At 36.9% G+C, this 25,996-nt stretch overlaps 2 protein-coding genes across 2 annotated transcripts; both read right to left on the minus strand.

Moving 5' to 3' along the window:
* Window positions 1-3,084: 3,084 nt before the first annotated feature.
* Window positions 3,085-5,178, minus strand: s100a1 (S100 calcium binding protein A1). The gene is made up of 3 exons (XM_014991352.2): window positions 5,070-5,178; window positions 3,674-3,824; window positions 3,085-3,400 (listed from the first exon to the last, which is right to left on the minus strand). Exons 1-3 carry the CDS (start codon window positions 5,129-5,131, stop codon window positions 3,236-3,238), a joined length of 378 nt encoding a protein of 125 aa, XP_014846838.2. The 5' UTR covers window positions 5,132-5,178; the 3' UTR covers window positions 3,085-3,235.
* Window positions 5,179-10,233: 5,055 nt separating this feature from the next.
* On the minus strand, window positions 10,234-25,931 carry tlr18 (toll-like receptor 18). Its single transcript, XM_014991350.2, has 4 exons — window positions 25,809-25,931; window positions 15,898-16,902; window positions 14,148-15,330; window positions 10,234-13,546 (listed from the first exon to the last, which is right to left on the minus strand). Exons 2-4 carry the CDS (start codon window positions 16,890-16,892, stop codon window positions 13,100-13,102), a joined length of 2,625 nt encoding a protein of 874 aa, XP_014846836.2. The 5' UTR covers window positions 16,893-16,902; window positions 25,809-25,931; the 3' UTR covers window positions 10,234-13,099.
* Between the last annotated feature and the right edge of the window lie 65 nt (window positions 25,932-25,996).

Below are 25,996 nucleotides of genomic sequence, written 5' to 3' on the forward strand. Positions count from 1 at the left end.
CACATATGTATATCTGCAATGTTTGAGGTGGAGTTCCTTAATGAAGCAACAGGTAGATGAGAGATGAGTCACCAGACAGAGCCAGAAAGAAAGATAAGAAACATATAGTATCAATATGAGTTACATTCAGGATTAGGGCTAACCTTGGTGGAAAAGGTTAATGGGTCCCAACACAATGCAAGTTCATAATACATACATAAATGTTATGCATGTTATATCAATGGGATTTTGCTTCTTTGTGGTTTCAACTTCTACTTCTCACACTTTGCCGTAATCAGTTGCTCAACAGCTGAACATGCAATGAAGAGAAAAGCTGGAATACTAAAGTGAGAGGCAAGGGGAGGAGGAGGCGCTCTGTCTGGTAGAGGGCAAACTTCCACCTCGATAAGAAAGGTGAGAAGTAAACATTGACTTAATTCCTATCACTGCTTGTCCAAGTCCATCTTTCACTGCAGAAACTGTGCAAACAGGAGGGATTCCCTGATAACTCTCTTTCACTTCAAGTAGTTTTAATCTTAGTATGGTCTGATAACACGGAGCAGATTCCAAATGTCAAAGTTTCCGTCTTTCTCAAAGGAGATGCTTCATTTTTTACCATTTTGATTTCTTGTCGCTAGCGGGTTTGAAAGGTGTGCCCCTTATTTATTGATATGACATATTTTTAACAGTTATTCAATGTATTCTTAGGAAAGAATTATTAATCTCAATTAACCTTTTGATGGTTCAACGCCACATTTAAGCACTAGGATGTGAAAATACCAACTTTCTTCATAGAGTTTAAAACTTATTTTGTGTTGTGGTGCTGTATGTGGTAGCTCAGTCCACATCCTGTTTTTTACAAAAAACTCACCGTTCCAGAAAGAATGACGGTGATTCTCCGACTGTCCACCTTCTGTCGTACGGATAATCGAGCCTCAGTCTGTGGTTTCTTTTGATCATTCTCTCAGACTCAAAGAGCTGGTCCTGGTCACAAACTTTTATATCACAAAGCAGAGTTTGAAGCAGTAAAACCACAGAAGAAGGTCTGACCTCAAACAAAAGAAGTAAGGTAATACAAGATGACCCAGTCAGTCTGTTAATGGGTAACTGGATCAGTACATAGTCTTGCTTTCTGCATGAGCTTAACGCAAAATTGTAAGCCAACACATGCATGAGCAAATAAAAACTATTTGTAGTAAAGTACAATACAGCAACATTTTCTGAAAATGTTTAAAGTTTCCTTTTTAAGGACAAACTGTTGCTCTGTAGCTTAACACTGTTATTTGTGTATGCAAAATTGTTTCTCACTTACCATTATATTGGTAAAGTTTTGTTTTGTACTATTACTATTTTGCTTATTTCATCTGTAAATATATCAGACAGTAGATATTAATACGTTTTATAGATGACTATAACAGTGTGATGACAATTAGTTTACTTCATCAAATTATTTTAGAACTTTTTCTAAGCGTGACTGTAGTTTTGTTAAAACTGTTAATGCACAGTAAGTACCTTTTCGTCGTTTTCAGCTTTGGTAAGCATACAGTCTTTGTCGCCATCTGCTGGTCACTTAATGCAAATGTAAACGGAAAAAAAAGCTCCTGAGGAGAAATCTACCCCAGGAAGAGCCTGAGATAGTTCCTGTTCATTAACCAACAGCTTTTGGGTGAAGTTCTGCATAGGGAGATTGCTGGGCATGTTGAACTATTATTTTTTTCCAACCTTGAGGTAAACTTGCATTATTTTCTTCAAAACAGCCCTTTCATTGATCACATTTTACAAGTTAGGATTCAAACCAGTCTGAACATGTGTAAATTAAATCTGTCGCTTCTTTGCCTTATTCAGGTGAAGATTAGATCAGTTTAACTAGGCAGCAATTTGGGCTTTGTTAAAATCTACATGAACATAAAAGGAAATTGAAATGGAAAAGCAAAAAAATAAAATAAACAAAAAACTTGTTTAAAAGGAACATATATAAATATAAAAAAATCAAAACATAGCATTATTAGTAATAGCATTAGCATGCCAGTATTTAGTAATATTATCACTACAGTCTTTTCAAATGACTAGATTACTTCTTTTTCCAAAATATCCAATACATAGACTGCAATTAAAACACAATAGTAGCTCATATTAATGGTAAATGTACAGAATGTACCTAAAAAGCATTAAACAGCCCTATTGCACAACATGTTAGCTTGGTATGCAGCTGTAAGATCACTCTACTGGGTTTGTTCAACCAAGCCCGAAAGTTTTTGAAATTTTAAACCCATTCTTTCCAAGTATGGGGTTTAGTTTGTTATACAGGCCTTGTTTTATGTTTTTGTACAATATACCTTTGTTTAGGAACAGAATAAAGCTTTTGTTCGAGCTTTGATGGAAGACACTTTTTGCTGCACGTTGCATTAAATGCCCCTTAAACTGGCGTTACATCACTAAACCTTTGGGTCCCTCAATTAATTCAGCTCAAAAAGTGGACCTAATTATTCCAGTAAATTGAGTAAAGATTTATTACCTTATTTACAAAGATAAAAAGTACATAAAAAGAAAACTGTTTCCCAAATTTTAGGTGACAGGTAAAGTTGTGGGTGCATTCTCACTGTTTTATTCTTTTGTTTTAAACAACCATTATACCCCCCTCCCCCCAAATCAGATTCATTCTACATTGCAGCGATGCAGTCATGGGCATATTTAGGACATTTCTTTGAGAGAAACCCTCTGTTGTGTTAAGTGTAGTAGTATTACGTATTTTCCAGGCACATAATGGGACTATCAATTAACTTTAAGTTGTTCTAAAAATGTATGTATAAAACACAACTTCAATGAAATATTGATCCTTTAAAATTGGGGCTCTGTCTTTTTAAAAAGCCCCTTCTCTTTCTGACACTGCCTTCAGTGCAACAGGGTTTCTCCAGTAACAACTGTTAGTTAGACTGAGAGGCAGAGAAGAGTTCCTCTCCTTACCCTTGGTGGTGCGTACGGTTTCCTTTAGGATCAAAGCCCATTCAGATCTGATGAAATGCATGAAAAAGACACAGACCAAGTTTTTACAAGTTGTAGATAAAGAAAAACAGCTTTTTAACAAAAAAGACTCATGGACACAGGTTAAACACTATGTTTTATTAAAGATGGCAGACCAATGATGGACAGGTAAATATAAATTATTGACCATCTTCCAAGATGATGTGTGAGGATTTACACCACTTCTGCTTTTGTAGATCCTGTCAGATTCAGTGTCATGAACCAACTTTCCAGCTTAGCTTGAGCCCTTGTTCTCTTTAAGACAATCCACAAAGAACTCGTTGCAAGCCACAGTCAGCGCAGCGACCAAAACCACAAACTCCTGGAAGTCCACTTCACCATCTTTGTTGTCATCTAGGCCAGTCATAATCTTCTCAACCATACCGGGGTCATTTGAACCCTTAAAACAAATAAATAAAACAAGCCGTCAATCTTTACTCAACAGGAAAAAAAAAAAAAAGAGAAAAATCCATTCCAAGATCATTTAGTTTGTGAGAAGTTACAACTCAGATAACTTTTGGAGTTTAAATTTCCTCATTGAGGAACAAAAAGATAAAATTATGCATTTGTTTCTACATGAACATGCCAATCTTTTTTCAAAGTGGCAAGTTAAGTTTTAGCACTTTGAAAAAAGATTGGCAGTTTTATTTTATTTTTTTTTTTTCAAACCCACATTCAGGAATTCTGAGAGTTCCTCCTGGAGCATCTTCTTCAGCTCCTTCTTGTTCAACTTGTACTTGTCACCTTCATTTCCTGAGTAGCGGTAAAAGACCTTGATAAGGTCTTCCATGGCTCCTTGCAAAGTGGAAGACATTTTTGCAGTCCTGTGGTTAAGGAGTAGAAGACACATTAAGAATATATTTTTTTTCTTTGTAGCGAAAGGGGAGGAGGGTAACAAACAAGTAGAGAAATATGCTGCTATATTCTCTGCATGAAGCACAAACAACAAAAGAGCTAGTTAGTTGTTAGCATTAATTTGAGATCTACAGTTTCCATGCACTCCAGTCTGTAGCTGAACAACGTAACCGTTCAAATATAGACAATTGTGTTTCAACCACTGTCAAAAAGAAAAAAAAATATCCTTATAATCTTAATTTCTCCAAAATTTCAGTTTTTAAACACTGAAGTTACTCTGACATGCATCTATATAGTAGTAACTTAAATGCCTTTTCACTTCAAGTTATCTTGACATGCAGCTTTAGCCAATTTTGGTAAGATACCAATTTTCACACAGTGGGCAAGTTCTACAAACATTACAGCTTCCTACAAAGGCTCTGAAAACGGAAGGGAAATACTATTGAAAGGAAATACTTAATCAAATATTAGATTTGATAAAGGCGATCAAGGCTAATAACAAGGCTAATAACAAGGCTAATATGCAACATGCAAGTAATGGCAGCTTTTTTATCATTACAATTTCCAGTAGCTAGTATTAAATTTATATTCACCCTGTTAATATCACAGAAGTGAAAACCCCTTTTCCGAACTTCCATCTGTATATTTAAGGCATATGAATGAGGGTCACTGATGTCAAGTAAAGTCAGAACAGGTTAATTGTCTAACCTTACATCAGCCCTTTAGTCTGACACTCGAGAAGTGGACACTGGGGTCATCTCACCTCCCATCAGCAAGAAAGACAAAGGCCAGACCCCCTGCAGGGCAACTTGTAAAGTAAAACTGATTATAAATAAATAAATAAAATCAATCATAGCTTGTATCAAATTCAACTGACATACATATATATATATATATATATATATATATATATATATATATATATATATCAGCCTACATACAACAATCAACAATGGACCACTGGTAGTGTGAGTGTGTGTGTACAAAGTCGGGTAACAGAGTTGAAACTTGCTACAATGCTGCTTCTCTGAATTATGCAACATCCCTGCTAGTTATTTGTAATAATTGTGATTATTTATTCCTGACTGATTTGAAGAACAAATTAGTTTCCAACTGTGAAATGCAGCGTTGGTGATAATTAAGCTCCTCAACATGAACTGATGCAGTGGCACATAAAAAGAAAGAAGAAAAAGCAGAGGAGGCAATTTACTTACTTGAATAGTGGTGCAAATAGTTCCTGACCAAAGAGTCTTCTGCTGCTGAGTTTTCCTCTCATCAGTTTATATGTGGTGCTGCCTGTCCAAGCCACAATCAGATAAGCGCCTCCCTCTGCAGAGAAGCACCGCTCCCTGCTGCACAGGTGCGCTGCCAGGCCATTTAAGGCATTTTCTAACCAACAAACTGTTTTTACTTTTTATCAGCCAATGAATACACCCAGATAAGTGAGGAGGCACAGAGCTGCAACTCAGAGGAAAAAATAGAACTACATCATATTACAATTTGAAAGCTTCATTATTATAAAAATATAGATTTGTGCTATCATGTTTATACAATATACATTTGGTACCTGGGCCCTTCAGAAAGACTTTACTGATTGTATAACGTTATTATGCGGGTTATGTTTCTAACAACCCACAGATACAACACACAAACAAACCACACAATATAACAAGGTCTGGTATTACAAAGGTTTGTTCAGCACTAGCATTTACACCAGTATCGAGTGATTGGATTTCAAGCTTCCTGCTCTAAATGCATGATTTACACCTGGGATTTAAATGTGGCCCTGGTGTGTGGCTGCTACACCCTTTCTTGCTTCTGAACCAATATGAACGTTCATGATCATAATCATGATCATGATCATGAATGTGATGTGGTCTCAAGGATTATTTCAAGCTTTCATACTTCTATTTCATGTTTGGGTTGAGCCAAGGAGAAATGTTGCTGCTGCTGAACAACTTTGATAACCATATGCAAACTGAGAAGGAAGTTAAACCAGACGGTGCTTTCCAGGAGGAACAATGAGTCTGATCCCACTGAGGTACCAATGGGATCCAGAGGGGCAGGGGAAGCTCTGAACTACACCACCAGAACTACGTTCAGGCAGGTTATGATTCTAATAACCAAGAGACATTTTCAGACCCATGCAAGGTAATAAAGTATGAAATTCTTGCATCATAAATATATTGAATGATCATGAACCTATTTATAGCTTCTAATAAGACAGCATATTGTAAGTGTATTGTTAGAAAAAGAACATTGTTACATTGAACCAGTCCAACATGATATAGTGCTATTTTTATTTTGCCTGGGTGGCAGCTCTTCTCTTCTGTAGGGCAATAATTATTTAGAATGTTATTTTTTCCTTGCTTTAAATGTTTACAATTTTCTTAAGATGAAACATTTACCCACAAACAAGCTTATTTTGGATTTTACACCTGGGGTCAATCTTAATAATTTCATAAGATTTATTCTCCAATATCATTGTAGTAGGGTTCTTTTAAATTAAATCACAAGGCAACTTTTCAATGAATTACTAAAATATGACACCAATTTATGAAATGACTCTTTTCATTACTTTGTCCTGTTTTGCAAATGGCTTCCTTTAATTTGCAACATAGGAGACTTGTAGTGCTTCACTTAAGGATACAGGGTGCTGTTCAAACCCTTAAGCATTTGCATCAGTATTTGCATCGCTGGCCACTGTGTAAAGGTTTCATATGCATTTCCATATTTTCATTTTATAACAGGAAAACCAAACTAAAGTGGAGCTGATATCCTTAACAAGAATGCTGTTAAAACAAACACGGCCAGTGAGGTCATTTATGCAGCTTTCCATCTGCAGTTATGTCCTTTTAAAGTCATGGAAACATATACATACCCTTTTGTTTTTTAACGGTTTTACATATTAGATTATATCACAAAAATAACCTGACTAAGATGTATGGTAAGGTATATTTCTATCTTGATATTTTTTGTAAATATTCAGTTCAATTTAAGTCATGTATTGTCCAAGTATTAAATAAACTAAAGTATTAATACACATCAGAAAATGTTTTATAGGTGCTTTCAATAAATCTGCAGTTGTTCATTGTTTTTCCATTTTTTTAAAAATTAGAAAAAAAAACTCTGCTGATGGGTTTCAGAGAGCCAAGGTTACTTTAATAACAGAGTTCAGCTAATGTCTATTATTGGGGCTGAATAATTTAATCTTAATTTCAACAGTTTTTATCAGGAATGACCAGTTTGTTGACCAGTAGCATAGCTATTCAAGCAAGCATTGATACCAAGTATGGGTAGATGCTAAGTCCTGCTGGAAGATGAAATCCCTATCCACATAAAGCTTGTCAGTTGAAGAAAGTCCTCTAAAATGTTGTGCGGTTGGACTTGATCTAGATTAGTATTATATATGAATTATAGATTTATTTTTCTTTGTATAACAGATATTCAAATTCTGGCAACTTCACACATCACAAGTTACTTTTCTGACTGAGGAACAATATTTGTCTATCTGCTGAGCCTGCTGTGACATTTGAGTTTCTGTGCTGATTATAGGGCTGTTGTAAACGAATATTTTAGTAATCGAGTAATCTATCGATTATTCTTACGATTAATCGAGTAATCGGATAAAAAAAATTATAAAATGAAATATTGGTAAATCTGGCATAATACCGGTGTTACTATCAGATATCAATATCAGTCCAATTTTTCATATTTGAGCATCCCTAACAGTTGCTTTATTGTAGTTTAGAAAACTAACCTGTAACAATAATATCTCACTTTCTAAGTTAACCAGAAGAAAAGTTATAGAAAAATCTGAAATTATATTGAATTTAATAACAAAGAGGCAGGCTCATAAATATGCTTATAAAAATGTCTACAATCCAGCTTTTAGTTTATGTATTCATCTTCAGTGAGTTTAATAGATTAATTAAACTCACCTTGCCACCTAACCTGTCACGCTTTGGGTTTGAAAATACGGGAAATGCCGCCTGGAGTGGGAGGAGAGGGCGAATGAACGAAGATGGGGTGGAGGGGAGGAAATAGACCAGCGGACTGACGAACCGTTAGACCGGGGGACGAACACGGGGAAAGCAATACGGTCACTCAGAAACTCATCTACCAGCCATGTACGATGCGCTCCGCCACCCGTTTCTTCAGACCGGGATATGAAATTTATTGTGCGGTTCGTCGGTAAAGCTACATTTACACGGTAAGCATCAGCTACTCAGCCGCCCGCCCTGTTCAGGCTATCCGCTCACCTCAGCGCTCTTCCCGCCGTTCGCTTTCAACCAGCAGCCCCGGAGGAGAAATGCTGCCGTACTCCAGGCATTCCCCCAGTCATTTTAAGGATGCTTATTGGTTCCCCAAAAACGATAAAAAGTCGGGCATTATCATCAATCAATAAAATTCCCACGGGCCAATCTTGAAGATTGGACTTTATGCCGCTGAGACTTAGCTTTTGTCAACAACTCAGAGGCGGAAGTGAGAGCTCCGCGCAACGCAAATGAAGTCCCGGCCGGAACACGTGCGCTAACTAATAAAACATAAATTAACGAAGCTTCGAGGCAGGTAAATTTTCCTCGAGGAATTTTAGTAATCGAGGTACTCGAATCATTCGAGGAATCGTTTCAGCCCTAGCTGATTATTTTTTTTTTGTGAAGCGATAAAAGCTGGTAGCTCTTGAATTGCTACAAAATAGAGCTGTATTTCCCTCAGCCCACTGGCTGCAATGTTGACACCTTGAGATGCCATGAGACCTAAATTCTGAACATCATGGCATGGAGTGCATCCCAGTTTTCCATGTCTGGCATATAATCATTCATTTTAGCTTTTAAACTGGTTCTATTGATCCTGTGTCCAGACAGAGGGATAACCAGTATCCTAGCATCATGACCTGTTTATTCTGAAGATCCTGCAGCTTCCATTTCATCATGGCGCCTCCTCACCCTGACTCTCATACTGATAGGAGGAACCACATAGCTCTGTTAAGTTAAAGATCATCTTCTGAAGTTGGGATATTTTTCTTCCAACAGGTTCCAGAGGAATCACCTCAAACCAGATGCTGGACTGGAATTTATTTCAATGTCATTTGTGAATGTTAGCTGCTCATTTTCGACAGTGGAATTATAAAGGTTGAAAAAGGTTATCATTTTGGAGAAAGTCTCATCAACATCAATATTTCCACGAAATAAGAGGCAAAAAAAAACATTGTTTGATAAAGGAAAAGCCTCTCAGAATCTGAGCCCGACAGCATCAAACTATTTTTTTATATTCGACAATTAATTTAATTTCACATAATTATCGAGGTAGAAGCGATTTGTTAAATACTTAATGAAACATATTTACCGTGATTGATGTTTGTTGTAAATGACCTGTACTCACAGACTAACTTGATAATTAATCCATGTTTGTCTTTTATTGAACTACGGAGGCTGTGATGCGCCAAGACAAAGGTAAACAAAGGTAAAACAACATGAACAGGTGATAACTCAAAACCACTCGCACCTTTTTATCCTCCGTCTCTCTCTGTCATTTAAGCATACCCGTTGCCATGGCAACCTCCTGCGCTCCACAAGCCGACCAGAGATTCCATTAAAAAAGATATTAGGTTTGCAGGCTTGATATTTATTTTGCGATCATTATTAAGCGCTCCCCTGATTAGTGGTTGATTAGTTAATTTTAAACTCCTGCTCTGCTAGTTGGTAATGGAACCGAAATGCACAGAATTGCGCAACACCTCTACATTCTTAAGAGAATGAAAAATTAATAATAAATAATAAAGACTTTGCGGTATTCTGATTTAGTCATGTCATTAGTTGTGTTACCACCCCCACGCCACTAGAGGCAGTAGCAGGCCCGAAAAGATGCGACTAAGGAGCAGATTTAGAAGTACATCGAAAGCTACAGAATTTGGTAAAAACTGTGAGCTTTGCTGAAGTAATTAAAGACACAAGTTCAAATCCATGCTGAGAGTGGAGCTCCTTCAATCGGTGCTCCTCCGCAGCACTGATTGGCTAAACAATGTAACGTGATCCTCTGCAGCAAGTGATGGCAAAGCGGGGCGTCATCACGACTTTACACAAATGTGTCTTTACCTCCCTGCAGAGGCTCCGCCGAACCTCTGAGACCGACTCATCGAACCCCTGACCGAACCCAGGTTAAGAACCACTGCCTTAGTCCTATTCAAGTCTTACATGAGTACAATTTACTCCACCCACCTCTAATAATGTTCTGTGACACAATAAATAGCACATGGCGAAACTTTCTTTATCTACATGTTGAATTGTTCCTATGGACAGTGTCTTAAAATTGAACTGCTCTTGAATTCAAACCACAACCCTACACTGTTTCACTGATTTAAATAAAGAAAAACTCTTTACTCTTTAATATTTTTTTTATTTATTGGCAAAGTGAAACAAAATAGATGGATAGTATCTCTTGCGAACAAGCATCACATAAACCTTTTCCCATTTCCAAGTACAAAATTTTACTTCGACACTGCATAGTAAGGATTATGACTGTCTAGTAACATACAAGCATCTGGAGTCAGGCACATTCTGCATTCAAGTATTTGAATGTATTTAAATTGTCTCCATCAAAATGTAAACACAACTGCATATTTTGAACAAAAATGCTTACACACAGAACAATCCATTGTAGGGCTGAAACGATTCCTCGAATGATTCGAGTACCTCGATTACTAAAATTCCTCGAGGAAAATTTACCTGCCTCGAAGCTTCGTTAATTTATGTTTTATTAGTTAGCGCACCGTGTTCCGGCCGGGACTTCATTTGCGTTGCGCGGAGCTCTCACTTCCGCCTCTGAGTTGTTGACAAAAGCTAAGTCTCAGCGGCATAAAGTCCAATCTTCAAGATTGGCCCGTGGGGATTTTATTGATTGATGATAATGCCCGACTTTTTATCGTTTTTGGGGAACCAATAAGCATCCTTAAAATGACTGGGGGAATGCCTGGAGTACGGCAGCATTTCTCCTCCGGGGCTGCTGGTTGAAAGCGAACGGCGGGAAGAGCGCTGAGGTGAGCGGATAGACTGAACAGGGCGGGCGGCTGAGTAGCTGATGCTTACCGTGTAAATGTAGCTTTACCGACGAACCGCACAATAAATTTTATATCCCGGTCTGAAGAAACGGGTGGCGGAGCGCATCGTACATGGCTGGTAGATGAGTTTCTGAGTGTGACCAGTGAAGGTGTCGTAAATATCCCGTATTGCTTCCCCCCGTGTTCGTCCCCCGGTCTAACGGTTCGTGAGTCCGCTGGTCTATTTCCTCCACCCCATCTTACTTCCGTTCATTCGCCCTCTCCTCCCACTCCAGGCGGCATTTCCCGTATTTTCAAACCCAAAGCGTGACAGGTTAGGTGGCAAGGTGAGTTTAATTAATCTATTAAACTCACTGAAGATGAATACATAAACTAAAAGCTGGATTGTAGACATTTTTTATAAGCATATTTGTGAGCCTGCCTCTTTGTTATTAAATTCAATATAATTTCAGATTTTTCTATAACTTTTCTTCTGGTTTACTTAGAAAGTGAGCTATTATTGTTACAGGTTAGTTTTCTAAACTACAAAAAAGCAACTGTTAGGGATGCTCAAATATGAAAAATTGGACTGATATTGATATCTGATAGTAACACCAGTATTATGCCACATTTACCAATATTTCATTTTATATTTTTTTTTATCCGATTACTCGATTAATCGTAAGAATAATCGATAGATTACTCGATTACTAAAATATTCGTTTACAACAGCCCTAATCCATTGTGACGTGCAGTGCAAAATTGTGATTTCTCTGTCTCCTTCACAGTTTTCTAAATTATTTTTGTGATGTCAATCACTAAGACAAAAGGGAATTAATACTTATAATACAAAGAAAAGTACAAAACCCACATTTACAAAGTGAAAATCATGACTAAATAAATCTCAATCTAAAATTACTGAAATATTAAAACAGCACATGTAGATGAAAGTACTAAAGTAATGACTTGCAACAATAATCAAACGCTGCTTGATTATCTACATAAAATTGTTTTATTCACAATTTAAAAAATTCAAAGTATCAAACTTTACAACTGTGCAATACCCATAAACAGGAGACTAGTTATTTGACGGTGTTCATTTTTGACAGTGACTCTATATTCTTTCTTTCTTTATTTTTATTTTTATTTTTTGGTAAAGTGCTATAGTAGAAGAATAATTTACACAGTTGTCTCATGGCAAGGAGGTTGTGATCAAATATTATCTGCGACATTTGTGGAATTTGCAGATTTGTCCTCTGCGAGGACAATCTTGATCCTTTGGCCTCCTCTCTCAGTTTGCTAACATGACTCTTAGGTAAATAGTCTCTGATGTCATTATATGGGTCTTGTAATGGACTGGCTAGCTGCCTAGCATGTTGCTTGATGACTTCTAGAAAGAAAAGTAACCCTAAAGGTTTTATGTTTCTCCTCAGAGGCTTTCAGATGTTCAGTAGAATTTCAGGTCTTAACAAAACCTTTCGTACATGACTATTCCACATTACTTTGTCAGTGAGTGCATACTGGACCATACTTACCACAGATTATGAATGACACATGGGCTGCACAGTGGCACAGTTAGTAGAGCTGTTGCCTTGAAGCAAGAAGGTTCTGGGTTTGATTCCTGGCCTGGGGTCTTTCTGCATAGAGTTTGCATGTTCTCCCTGTGCATGGTGGGTTCTCTCCAGACTGTTGGGTTAATTGGCCTCTCCAAATTCTCCCTAGGTGTGTGTGCATGGTTGTTTGTCTTGTCTGTCTCTGTGTTGCCCTGTGACAAACTGGGGACCTGTCCAGGGTGACCCTGCCTCTTGCCTGGAATGTTAGCTGGAGATAGGCACCACCAACCCTCCCGACCCCACTAAGGGACAACCCTAAAAGTTTGCAACAAACACTGAAAATACAGAAAGATATATATTCAACCCCAACATTTCTTATCCAGCAAGAACATAGAAGGTCTAATTTGAAGTGACCTTTTAGGGTCTATCAGTAGAGGACAAGGCCTGGGGTAATTTATAGGTAAAGGAGGAAAAAAAAAACCTCATCTTTACCCTAAAGGGGATTTCTTATATACTAATCTCTCATCACAAAGTGAGGAAGTGGTGGGTCCTGCTATCCCACCACTTCCTTGTCCATCTTGATACTATCAAGATGGACAAGTTCTTGCCAAAAAGACATTATCGAAATGTGATTAGTCACATTATATTTTGATCACTGTGCCTCTAGATTTCTTTGATCTTGTAGTTCAATTTCAGTTCTGTGAATAATTTCACTTTGAATTTCTTTTTTGTTGCCTTCAAGAGGTTTGTTTACTTCTGGTATCCTTTCTTCAACGACAGAAAATCGTTCGGATGTGTTTCTACTCCTGATACTGTTAGTTCCCTCACGAGTCATTGTGGGTTTACCCAGAACACTCCTCAGCTGTGCCCAGAAAAATGGCTGCTGGTTGACCTGTTGGGGCCACTCCAGGTATGTTTTGGTACTCAGCATCTTTTTGAGCTTGCAGTATTTGCTGGGCAAGGAACTTGGATCAATGGGCTCCTTCACTACCAAAATGACATCACTGAAGGTCTTTCCCATTGCTCTCTGTTGAGCAAAGTACAGCTCATAGTTGCACCATTCACTGTTCACGAAGTGCCGGGAAAGGACAAAAATAACCTGTAAAAGACAACATTAAATCTAATTAACTCTTGATTAAAACAAATGTGGTTTAACAAAACTACATAAATAATGCAGCAAATAAAAAACCCACCAATCTATCTTCCCACCACTGTTTTTATCAGGGTCATCCACATACAGTTCATTTACAACTTCTGGGATTTCTAGTATTTTATTTTTCTGACTTGAAACTCTATAGTTTCAAGTCAGACTTTAGTGTACCATGGGAGGTCATGGGAGGTCAATTGGTAACAAATATACCAATATCAATTGGGAACGAACCAATTGGTTCGTTCCCAATTGGTTTGTTGGGAACTTCGCAGGGGACAAAGTTGCAGCACACTGAACTCTAATCATTGCCAATTCATGAAATGTGATTTTGACTACTTGACATCTAAAACAGTGAAGAGCTGTATTAATGCTTTTAATAAGTAAAATTTCAAAAATATGAGCAAATGAACTAGCTTGTAACATTGCTAAATAATCACATTCCTTGATCCAAACCATTTTTTTGCTAAGAACAAATCTTTGCAATAGAAGCAGATAAGGATTTTATTTTTTTTTACTGTTCTTAGCTGAAATCAAAACTACTCTCTCTTACCTTGCGACTGCTTTCAATGTTCTCAATTATGTTGTCAATGATCCATTTTCCTGGCATAAAGTCCCGCTCATGAATACACAGACGATAGGGGTTCTTGTTGTTCTCCAAACAGGGTAAGAGTTGGTCCCTCACCCAGTCAGCATCTGAGTGGCTGTAGGATATGAAGGCATGATAGTTGAAGTTCCCAACATCCCCTGCTAGATTTTCCTTATGGGCTCTGTATTTGGCTTGTATTATCTGATACGTGGCTTTAGTGTACCATGGGAGGTCAAAAATATAGCAAATTAGAACAAATATCAAGATCACTATGGCAGTGGTTGCAACAGAAATGATGATAACAAGTCTGATGTCACATGCTACTTTACCAGGAAAGTATTTGGATATGAAGGTATTGAGGAACGGTTCTGGGTGATAGCATCTGTAATTCAATGGCCAGTCAGTGAGATTAACCTTTCCAATTGCGATGGTGTCCTGGACAAAAGCATGAAGCTCACAAGTGCAATGGTAAGGATTGTTTCCTGCCCTGAGCCGAGACAGTTGAGGCATATGTTGAAAGGATGCCTTGCTTATCAATCCAAATGAATTTCCATCCAAAGCTAAAAACTGAAGAGATGGGGACTCCCACTTAGATGGGATGAACTTGATTTTATTCCCACTCAGTAACAGAATTTTCAGGTTTGTGGCTTTCTTAAAGTAGGTCAAGTCCAGCTGGTCCATGTTGCAATCGGACAGATCCAAGTAAGAAACAGTGGTAGGTAGACAATGAAATGCTTCGCTTGAAAAGTAGTTGTGGTGTGCAATGAAACGAGTTATATTTTGTGTCCAAACACAGTGTCGACTTTCTTTTGCAGATCCCAGTTTGTTGTTGCTGAGGTCCAGTACCTGCAGCTTCCTGAACTGCTTTATCAGAGACGATAGGTCTTCTAGACTGGTCAACTCATTGGTGCTCAGGTTGAAGGTGAGAAGATTTGGCATGGAACCTTTGTAATTACATCGCTTGTTGTAGAGAACATCATCACTCAATCGATTGTTTGAAACATCTAATAACTCCACACCTTCCATCTCAGCCCAGGAGTCACAAGGCACACTGCTGAAATACACATACTGAATAGATAGCTGCTTTATTCTCTTGAACCAGGTGAAGCGCCAGTCAAATCGCAGCACATCAGGGTTGCTGATATACCTGTAAAAAAATTCAGATTTATTTAGAATTTTATTAGTACCTTCTAAAAATTCATCACCCTTGAGCTAACTCAAATTTTGCAACATTAAGAACAAAAATGTAAATATGTATTCCAATGTAATTTTATATAATAGACCAACTCAAATAAGAACTAATTTATAATGTGGTGTACATTTGCATCACCGCAGCATTTTGTCATTCTTTGACAAAAGAAAACTGAAGTCATTATGCTACAACCATTTTGTTTCTTCAGGTATTCCTGCATATGTAACATCTTCATAAAATATATTCTGCTTTAATTTATTATGATCTGCTAGGGCCTGGGTTTCAGTTGGGCAAATATTTTGGCACCTAATGTGGCTACAGTACTGACTTCCTTTCGACGGTAAAAAACGATCGATGATATGACAACGATGATATGACCTGAATGGTCGGGCTTTTGACTGTGAGCATAAGCTAATTTTAGTCAATATATTAACAAACACTTCATAATGCCAACTTAGTTTTAGATTTTCCAACATGTTTTTTTTAACGCTACATCTTTGCATACTATTTGAAAACACTTACCAAAGATCCAAGTTATCCAGACTCAGCTCGGTTATGCTAGAACCTGCTCCACTGTCGACAAATGTTGGTGAACGGGCAAAGTCGATGTACTGAAGTCTAAGCCGTTTGATGGGAGTCACTTGTAAGTTCAGTAATGCCATCTTCAGGAGATTTTCGTTGAACTTGCCTCTGTGAAAGATGAGTTGAGATGCTATAATGTCTTTTAAGTTCACGAAAATATCTTCATCACCCATGTAGTATGTGAATTCAAACAGGTTGCGGAATTGAATGGCACTGATTGTCTTGTTGGCGAGATCGCGTAGCATATGATGGAGAGCATTCGGTCGTTGATCGATCGCCATGTCAAAGCCCATCTGTTTTGTGTGGATGACTTCTAAACTTCCTGGCTCATAGTAACTTAAATTGGAGGAGCACTTGATGGCAAAAGTTTGGAGCTGGATGTTTTTTAGGGGCTGAAAATCATTTTTCTTTAGTCCCATCACCAAAGGGCCACCCAAGGAGAGAACTTTGAGTCTGACTAATTTAGAGAAACTGTCTGCTAAAGTTGCATGTCTATAAAGGTTATTTGACATGAAGAGCTCCTTCAGATTGAGGAGGGATGTCAGAGGTGATGCAGGAATTTCATGCAATGAGTTATTAAAAATGTTGAGATGCTCCAGTAATGGGTTATTTTTAAAAGCCTCATTGGCAATGTGTGTAATGTTGTTGAACTGCAGCAGAAGGATGCGAAGCTGAGGAAAGTTCTGGAAGTCAGCTGCACTGACAACATGAAGTCCATTGTAAGAGAGGTCAATGCTTTCAAGTGTAACTGGAAGTTGTCTCCATGGGACAAAATCTAGTTGTCTTCCTTGACAGTCTGCTGACAGACCAAAGTTGTAAATCCGACATGGTCCTTCATCAGAGATAAATGTGGAAGGTGAAGATGGATCTGGTGAAAATTGAGATGACACAGCTCCAAGAAGGAGAGCACAGACACTGATCAACTCACAAATCATGGTTACGGATCTGAAAAAGAAAAGAAAAACATTATTAAATAACTTTCAACGTCAATCGGAAATGATCAAAATTATTTTTGAACAATGACATGTTTTTTTTTATATCTTCTTTCAAAAGACTAAGAAGAAATGGTTCAAATTTAACTGGGGTTAAAGATCAAAACTATTCCTATCTCAAGTAAATTCTAACAAAAATCAGAATCTGTTGTTATCACAGCCACTCAAGCATTCATTACGCTGAGGTGAGTGAATCTTCATTAATGCAGACAGAATACCTGCATAGTAAGGCATGGAATGAAATAATGTAATCATGGCCTCAATGGCGCCAAAACTGTGAGTATTTACATCAATTTCATTGCATTGTTGACATCATGTCAAAAAAATTTGTGTGATTCAGATGGAGATTAGATAACATGCCTCAGTACCAGGCGATTTAAAAAATAATGCTGGATCATTTTTTAATATGCCATACAAAAGCAAATAAAGCTTTAAATTGATAATCCTTTAACTGGCTTATTAATGTATCTAATTAATTTGGTTTTCTGAAGTCACTGTATTTCAAAGGGGGGGATCTTTATTCCCTCCTGTCTTAATTTCCTCCCACAACTTAAACACCTTCTGCCTCTACTTCTTTGCACACTGACATACAAACATGCAGACACCCGCTGTCACACACAAAATCAAACACATGTAGCACATTTGATGCAATCACACCATAGCATGAACAAACAAGGATCATGCAACAAGAGGCAAGCACAACTATAAACAACAATAGACACATTATTTCTCTCATTTTTATTTATTTATTTATTTATTTGCTAATTTATTTTAAGCTAGTTTTGTCTGTATAATTGTTGTTCTCTCATTTACTGTGTGAGCAACAATAAATCTGCATCTGAAACTGCAAGGCAATCAATTCCAACATGTCTTGGCTCTGGTTGCCTATTTATCTCAGCAGACAATACAGTACACAAAGCATTCTTCCTTTCATAAATATGTAAGTTTTTCCTTTTGTCACTGTTTTCTGTTCAACTTTTAAAATTTCCATGTATGTAAAAGTATCAAAGAGAATCAAAACAATTTAATAAAGTACCGTACACTTACAAAAACACACAATTTCTCATGTTTGAAAAATATAGAAATATGTTTTTGTTCTAAATGTTTTCTACTTAGTTATGAAGGTAAAAAAAATGTGTGCCATTGTTTGTCTGGATTAAATGTGTAATCAGTTTGTAAAAACCTGAAACCAACTTTTAACTATGCATTTACTGAAATTATCTTGTAACACACATCTTCTGGAAACCAACAGTGTGTTAAATATAATCAATTTGCAGACACAAATATGATCAGACATACTCACTCATCCAGGCGTTGTTTGCTGTAAAACACTCACCATGCTTTAAATCACCGAAGATTGTATTTGCTGTCACTTTTAGCTAATCCTGTGCTCAACCTGTACTGATACTGAGATGCTAAAAAAAACTGTTCTGTCCTCACGTGAAGGAAAGATAAAGCTTTGTGATAACCTCCTGAACAAACAGTGTTCGTTTTATTGGGTCCACTAGTGACACAGCTTGAATAAACATTTCTGAATGGATGGGGTTATTGCAGAATAAAACTGGAACCATAATACAAATGTGAGTCATTATGTTGGCTGGACCAGACACAAACACAAAAATATGATAGACTAGTAACTCTTTTCAAAGAGTCCGCTGAAATATTATTGAAAAATCCAAAAACATTGTGGAATGTTGAACAAATTGTAGATATTATAGCCAAGAGTTTTTTGATGTAAGTTCCTCTGAATTTTATTTTATTTTATTTTTTTTACATCAGCTGTTTGTTTGAATTACAGCTAGACTCACACAAAGTCTTTCATAGCTACTGTAAGTAGCTATTAAATTTGCAGTTGTTAAATGTGTCAAAATAAATATATTTTTCCACTGAATTAATGTCATATTGCTTCCTTAGGAGCTGGTTTTCCTTCTTCTTTATGACCTCATACGGGAATAGTTTTACTGCTTCATTGATTACTTATCTTGTCAGTTCTGAAGTGAGGATCTGCTTCTTACTGTTGATCAAATTAACAGACAATGTGTTTACAGGAAAGTGAAATTGCCTCACATAAAGTCAATTCAGGGCATCCGCTTTATGGTATCACTTGCTATTATCAAAGGTGATAAAAAGTACCACAAAGAAAGAAAATGATAATAAACTTCTTTAGCTGATGGTCAATTCTCATTGTGTCAATATTTTAATAATATTGTATGAAATATGTTAGAGATTTTTCGGTATTATCTTGCTCTGAAATAATATTCAATATCTGCATACAGATATAGATCATATTCATTCTGATCTACAGGTATCTTAATTTAAATTGGTCCCATTTCATCTTCTGTTAATTAAAGGGTGTTTGTTACATCTCATTATCTTATTTATAACAAGTGCCAGCTAAAAAAGTTATAGTCTTTTTTTTATTATTATTATTTATTTTTTTATGGCAGTGGCTGTAGTAACCAAAGCTCTCCTCCAGGGGAAGTCTTGAGCTGTTCAGCTATGCAAGGACTTTGCTCTTTGTCATTCCTCACCATCATAATAACAACTGAGTGTTCCTGCATTTTATATGGGATGTTATCCCTTTGAAGGCTTTCCAGATAGTTTGAAGAATATGTGGTTATTTTTAACAAACAGCTCTGCTGTTTTCAGACCGATGTGTCTTTGGAAGAGTGTTTTTCAATGTTGGTTCTCAAGAGGCACCTTGTTTTATGTGTGTTGAAGCAGAGGAACATCTGAAACATTTTTGATTTCTTTTGTGTGTGCATGCCTGGGTTCTCTCCGGGTACACTGTCCACAAATATCCATGTTAGATTAGTTGGCCACCCTAAGCAACACTGAAGTGAGTTTGTGCAATTCTGGTTGTTTTCCCTGTGTCAGACAGATGACCTATCCAAGTCGTAACCCTTAAAGGTTTTAATAATATAATATAATAATGGACATTATTATAAAAATATATGCATTCAATATCAACTTTGGAATATTTAAGCTTTAACAAGTGTTGAGAAAATAAATTTAAAATAAGCTAGTTTTGAAACTTAACATGTCTTGATTCAAATGGCCTAATTGTGGTTTTGAAATTGGTAATGTATTCTGGCTCTTTGACCTTTATGTTACCTGTAGTTCCAGCAGATGGTTTGCTAGGATCGTTTGAACTGCCTTTTGTCTGTGGGAAAACAATACAGTAGAAGTTGTAGCTTTTCACACTCATCTGTGAAAAGCCGTAGACACGGCAGGGGTTTCTGGCTTGAGAGAGGGTCAGAGATAGCTCCTGGTTGGATGAGCAAAGATACGCCTTATTTGAATAAATTAAAGATAGGAATACGCCTTTTACTATAAAACTTTCTACACAGAAATAACGAATCAGATTTGCTCTTGCAATTCTCCAAAGATGTCTTTGCACGTCTTTGCTTTTCTTTCTTTCCTTCTTTTCCAAGTCTGTCAGGTAAATGAATGTATGTCTCCGTTGTTCTGCAGTTTCTGATGTAAGTTTGTGCATTGTCTTACTTCTAAGTTTATGCATTGTCTTATATTGGATTAAACTCTGTAATTCTGTGACGTCAACACGCATTGTTGTTTTCCTTGTGGCTACACGTGGCCCGCCGAGAGGACCTGGGATCCAGAGGAAGAGAGAGCCAACTTTTTTCCAAAGTTAACCAATTTAGAATTTTCTTCCTTAACACAAGTTACACTTTAAATAAAATCTACTTTGTTTTTTTTTTTTTTGTTTATTTATTTCCCCCTTTTTTTCCAGAAAAAAAAGCTTAACTAGCTTACTGCACTACATAAGAAGACAAAAAGTTTCAAGGCAAATAATTTTTAGTTCCTGTTGTATTCAATTTTTAATTCAATGGTTTTAGTTCCAGGTACAAAAAAAAAAAAAGATTCTTGGAATAAGTATGCTCTGCATCAGGTTTGATATTAACCTGACATGACATTTGTTTTTGTCAGGGTCTGCTTTATTGATTTTTGTGCCTGACTTGTTCACAAAAGAGAAAATGCTCTTGTTCTTTGGTCTGCAAGCCTATGTGCAAAAGGAATGTGCAAAAGAATGCCGCAGTAGATATCTCTTTATTCCAGGTTTTAAATAGATCTTTGCTACTGAGGTCAGGTGTTGCAGTCATAGTTATGATCTACAGGTATATTGTGATGGACATAGAAAACGTAGGTAATATAGAGATCTTTCTTTTTTTCAAATTCAGTTTTGCTCACTTTCAAGCTTATAAAGCAGAAAAACAGGGAAACTCCATGAGAAAAATAGATATATTTGCTTTTTTCATGTCTGAAAAAATGGCGATGAGAACTTATGTCATGTTTATAAGTCTGCTGAGTAGCACTGCCAGTGACCCAGAACAACCTTGTCCATCCTAAATACTGATAAAAGGAAGGTAACACTGAAGTTTGACTCACTGATGAAAGAGGAAACATCCATCAAGCCATTTTCTACACCCATATAATCGTTGTGGGGTCAAAGAGGACCTGGTGCCTATCTGTGTGGGTCACTGGGTGAGAGGCGAGTTACACCTTAGACAGGTTACCAGTCCAAAACAGGACAAACAGCCACACAGACACACCTTAAAGGAACTTAGTATGGATTACTGGAGAGAATACCCAAGAATACACAAGGATAACTTGAAAACTTCATGTATAAAATATTACCTCAGGACTTTTTGTTGCAACACCATGCAGGACAAGAAAAGAAAACTGTTTAAAGAATATTATAACTGAGCTCATGCTCTAGAATGCTCTAGAAGTATGTTCCCTGGTCAACTTAGTGTTTTTTTAATAAAGAAAAGACATTTATTAGAAATAGTATTTAGAGAATATTCAAATATTTCGTGAAAAAGTATTTTCTGCATCCTCCATCCAATATCATTAGCACTTATAAACTGGAGACAAGCAGAGCTAAGTGTTTGGTCCAAATGTAAACAGTTTGGATAAATCGTTGGAGCAAATGTACTCAACCAGTAGCTTAGGAATTGCAACAGGAGGAATGTTGATACACATGTTTTATTTCCTTTCATTAAAATAATTGACATGTACAGGGTGAATGAACATTTGATATACCACCGATCATCAATTGTGAGAGAAAATCACATTGCACAATTTTAAATATCTGATTTGCATTTTATTGCACTGATGTTGTTTTAGGTGCATCTGTTATTTGTTAACTTGATTAGTGAATTTCATCATGGATATAGAGTTGACAAATGTGCAACTGATGTGTGATGCCATCTTGTCAGTGTGGCTCAAATACTCAGAAATGTTTCTGACACCCTGTCGACCACCCGGCAGTGTGTACCTGATAAAGTACCAGTGAGTGACTTGAGAAAAATTTTGTACAAAATCCTGTAGCAGCATAAACCAAACTTTAAAATAAAACACAGTACTCTGAAACTACACTGAAAATAAAGTCTAAGATTTGAAACAGTGACTGATTTGCTGGCTATGCAAAAACAAGAAACAAATGTTTCATAAATGATTAAACTGTTATATATCTGACATGGTAAGAAAAACGTCATTCTTGAGAGTCCAGATCTCTATTAATGCATCAGTTATCTAGTTGTCAATATCCAGTGGCAAACAGTTCTTGGGTTGACATGTTTTTGCAGTGTTATGTCACCAAGCCAGCTTCCCCTTTTACAGAAGAAAGATTTAATAAGGCTGCAGACTTATGTCACTGATGTTCTGTATGCTGGTTTATTGAGGCTCTGTGTTTACATGCTATCCACAAACACAGCTGCGCTTACATTGGACCGGTGGACACTGGAAAACTGAGCTTTCAGGTAATGATGTTCATCCTGTACAGCAACAGAGGCTCAATATGTTTATGTGCTGAAGTTCTTCCTTCCATATCAAAATGATTGATGAAACTGATTTTTACACGGCTATTTTAACACCAAGATAAGCTTTTAACTGAACCATTCAATGGCGGTTCTGCTTTTCCGTTTGGCGTTGATGTCTTACGTGGCTCTGAACCTCTGACAAATTTACAAATCTTTATAAATATTTAACAGGATTTCTTTCAGAATTGCTCTGTACTTAACCAGTTTAACTATCTTTCTATCAACTCTTATCAGTGTCTGCAGATGTACTGTAGCAAAGCATCTTCTCATTGCTATACTTCCACCTCAGATTACCCATCCTTAAGGATGGACACAACTTGTTATTGCCATTCTTCTATAAAAGTCAGGTTTGTTGTGTGCATAGCTAACAGTTATCCTGTCAGCATATTCTCCATCCTAACTTATGAATGTCTGCAGCTCCGTTAGTTACTATTGATCTCTTGGTTGCTTCTCTGATGCATTTAGGCTTCGTCTTTATAGATTTCTGTATGTTTTTATTTTCAGAAAATAAATTGAACACTCTTTCCAATACAGTCACCATCAAAGTGACTTCTTAAAGCAGTCAGCTGCACTGCATTTTATTTAAGATTACCAGATTTTAGAGGGGTAAATTAAAAAAAGGGTGGAAAAACACATGAGATGTGCTAACTTTTGTAAGATTCTTTGTATGTCTCTAGTTTACATTGCAGACTTAGTGTCTCGTATGCCAGAAAATAATTAAAAGTTTCATTGCCTCTTACTGAAAAGTATCACTGTGTGCAATGAGCCAAAGCAGCTTTGTTCCAAAATATAATGGTTCACTGCCTCATTGTTGCCATGACAAAATAACAACTCTTCTCAGGTTACATTCTGTCATCAATTTTCATTACATCAACTAATTTGTGAAATGGGGGTAACTATATCTATGCCTCTCAATACCATTTCTGTCTTTAGCTGCCACAGCTCTGCAGTTGCACAGTCTGGCTCATTGTTGTGGATGATAGCAGTGATTTATGAAAATTGCCATTTCAATTTGTTACACCTGGGCTCATTCTATTTTGACAATGGACACTCTTTCTGAGCAAGAGTTTAAAAAAACGCAAACAACTCATAAAAGTGAAGGGAAAATATGAAACTCAGGTTTACACTCCATAAAAAGAAACAAAAAGTTCCCATGTGATTTGACTCATCATGGGCCATTGCTTTGGGATCTGGATGTATTAACAAGTTGCTGAACAATGAACAATGAATCACTGAGTAAACCCAGGATGAATGAACCAATGACTGAGCAAAGGGATAAACAAAACTCTGCTTTAATTTTTTTCAACCTTCTAAGGCAACTGAAATGATCCTGGAAAACATTTTCTGGTCTAAGCAAACATGGAAGTTTGAGTTTCATTTCCAGTAAACTTTAGAGTGGTGCAATAAAATCAGCCTTGTTCTTTACACGCCATCTCTATAAAGTCAACACTTAAAATAAACCTTTTATTATTTATATCTGTGTCAAACATCCATATATTTCTGCAAACCTTCAGCCCAGGTCCCCCTTGCAAATGAAATCTAGACTTCAATGGGATTTTAACCTGGTTAAATAGAGGAAATTTTTAAGCTAGAATAAATTGAAACTTTGTGGACATTATGTAGGAAGCATAAATGTTTCATGATTAGGATATAAAGTGATGGGATGTTAGACATTTTTTTGCTGACTTTTGAAGTAGCATTTATAAAGAATGCCTATCTTTCAGCAGTGCCCAAATGTGGGATCAAAGCAGGTGTTTGTCTTTCTAACTTTTCTTTATATTGTGAATTTTCCAGTTTTGGTTTTTACTGGGTGGCTTAATCAACTCATGCTTTATACCAACTTTATGCCAAATCCACCTATTCAGAAATTAGGCAACCAATCAGCCAGAACGTTTTTCTCTAAAAAAGATAGTCTTGTCATCAGTAGCATGTCTTCATAATAAGAATATCCGGAGTCTTTCCTGAATGAGCAGAACAGATTTGGATGGAGGAAGTGAAAATGGCAGACCTCTTTTCTTGGCAAGATTGAGGCAATCTTGAGCAATACAGTCTTTAACCCCAAGTTACTCAAGATGAGCAGCCCATAAAGGGTAAAGTAGTGTTTGCTGTCCACTCTGTTATTGAACATAAGACTTGTAAATGCAGCTAAGTGACACTGTATTCTAACAGAGCAGACTAAAAGTCAAATATGTAATCAATAAATTGACCACCATCTGCTCTGTTGCCTGTAGTTGTACATTACTTCCAGCTGGTCCATTGCAATTAACATTTCCGGTAGCTGAACCTCTGATAACATCTATTACCAGATGAATATGGCTACAAAATATTATTTTACTTATTATCTGTAAATATAATTTTAAATAAACACAAAGCTATGTTTAATTGAATTTGTGCTTGGTTATTTTTATGCTTGCACAATTCAGCAGATCTTAAGGTTCATCAATTGCCCAAAAATCTAATGCTGTTGCTATGAAGATTAGAATCCTGTAAATCATCACTCAAGGGTAATTTAATTAAAGCTGTCACACCAATGTGTTTTATATATGGCAGATAAGCATATGGGCACGGTAAATTTTGAATGGAAGCAATAGAAAATAAATTAGTAAAATGATTGGGAGGAAAAAATACAAAGCGTGTTGCCAATGTAACGTCAGCGCATGTTTCTGAGCTCTCTAGAGTCAGCACATAAGGGTTAGACCCCAACTATTAATAAACTTAAACTTCAGTTTGATTTGACTAGCACACTCTTGAAAGCACTTTTCATGTAGCAATGCACTGCTTTGACAAAACATGCTCAGACAGAATATTACAGCGCTATTACTAATCTACCTTGAAGTAAACTTCTACCTCGGAAAGTGTCTGACAGCTCTCTTTTTGTCATAATAACATACAAGGCACACTAAGCAGAAAAATCATCGTCATTAGTGTGAAATCTGTCATAGCTGAGGGATACTTTCTAAAACTTTAAGATTAATTTTCTAGAGCATGCAAACAAATTAAATCAGATACGACTTACCAGGTAGTCTGACTCTTCCCTTCAGTTTCTAACCTGTGTTGTGGTAAAGCACCGGGTCATTAGTGACTCAAGTCTGGAAGAGTTAGCCTGGAGCTGCTCTGTTTTGTCAGCTCACTTAATTTCTATGTCTCCCTCTGACTCCCCCTCCCACTGCCTGTCTTTTTTTCCATTTCACTCTCTTCCAGTCT

This window comes from Poecilia mexicana, unplaced genomic scaffold (assembly GCF_051168715.1).
Source record: "Poecilia mexicana isolate PSO_F unplaced genomic scaffold, ASM5116871v1 scaffold_16, whole genome shotgun sequence".
Classification (NCBI taxonomy): domain Eukaryota; kingdom Metazoa; phylum Chordata; class Actinopteri; order Cyprinodontiformes; family Poeciliidae; genus Poecilia; species Poecilia mexicana.

Excerpts from the sequence above, each read along its gene's own strand:
- s100a1 (XM_014991352.2), bottom strand. The coding sequence starts at position 5,131 with ATGAGAGGAAAACTCAGCAGCAGAAGACTCTTTGGTCAGGAACTATTT. Across the intron at positions 3,825-5,069 it reads CTATTTGCACCACTATTCAA|GACTGCAAAAATGTCTTCCA; the intron begins GTAAGTAAATTG and ends CCTTAACCACAG. Across the intron at positions 3,401-3,673 it reads AACTCTCAGAATTCCTGAAT|GGTTCAAATGACCCCGGTAT; the intron begins GTGGGTTTGAAA and ends ATTTGTTTTAAG.
- tlr18 (XM_014991350.2), bottom strand. The coding sequence starts at position 16,892 with ATGATTTGTGAGTTGATCAGTGTCTGTGCTCTCCTTCTTGGAGCTGTG. Across the intron at positions 15,331-15,897 it reads CTGGATAACTTGGATCTTTG|GTATATCAGCAACCCTGATG; the intron begins GTAAGTGTTTTC and ends ATTTTTTTACAG. Across the intron at positions 13,547-14,147 it reads ACATTGAAAGCAGTCGCAAG|GTTATTTTTGTCCTTTCCCG; the intron begins GTAAGAGAGAGT and ends TGTCTTTTACAG.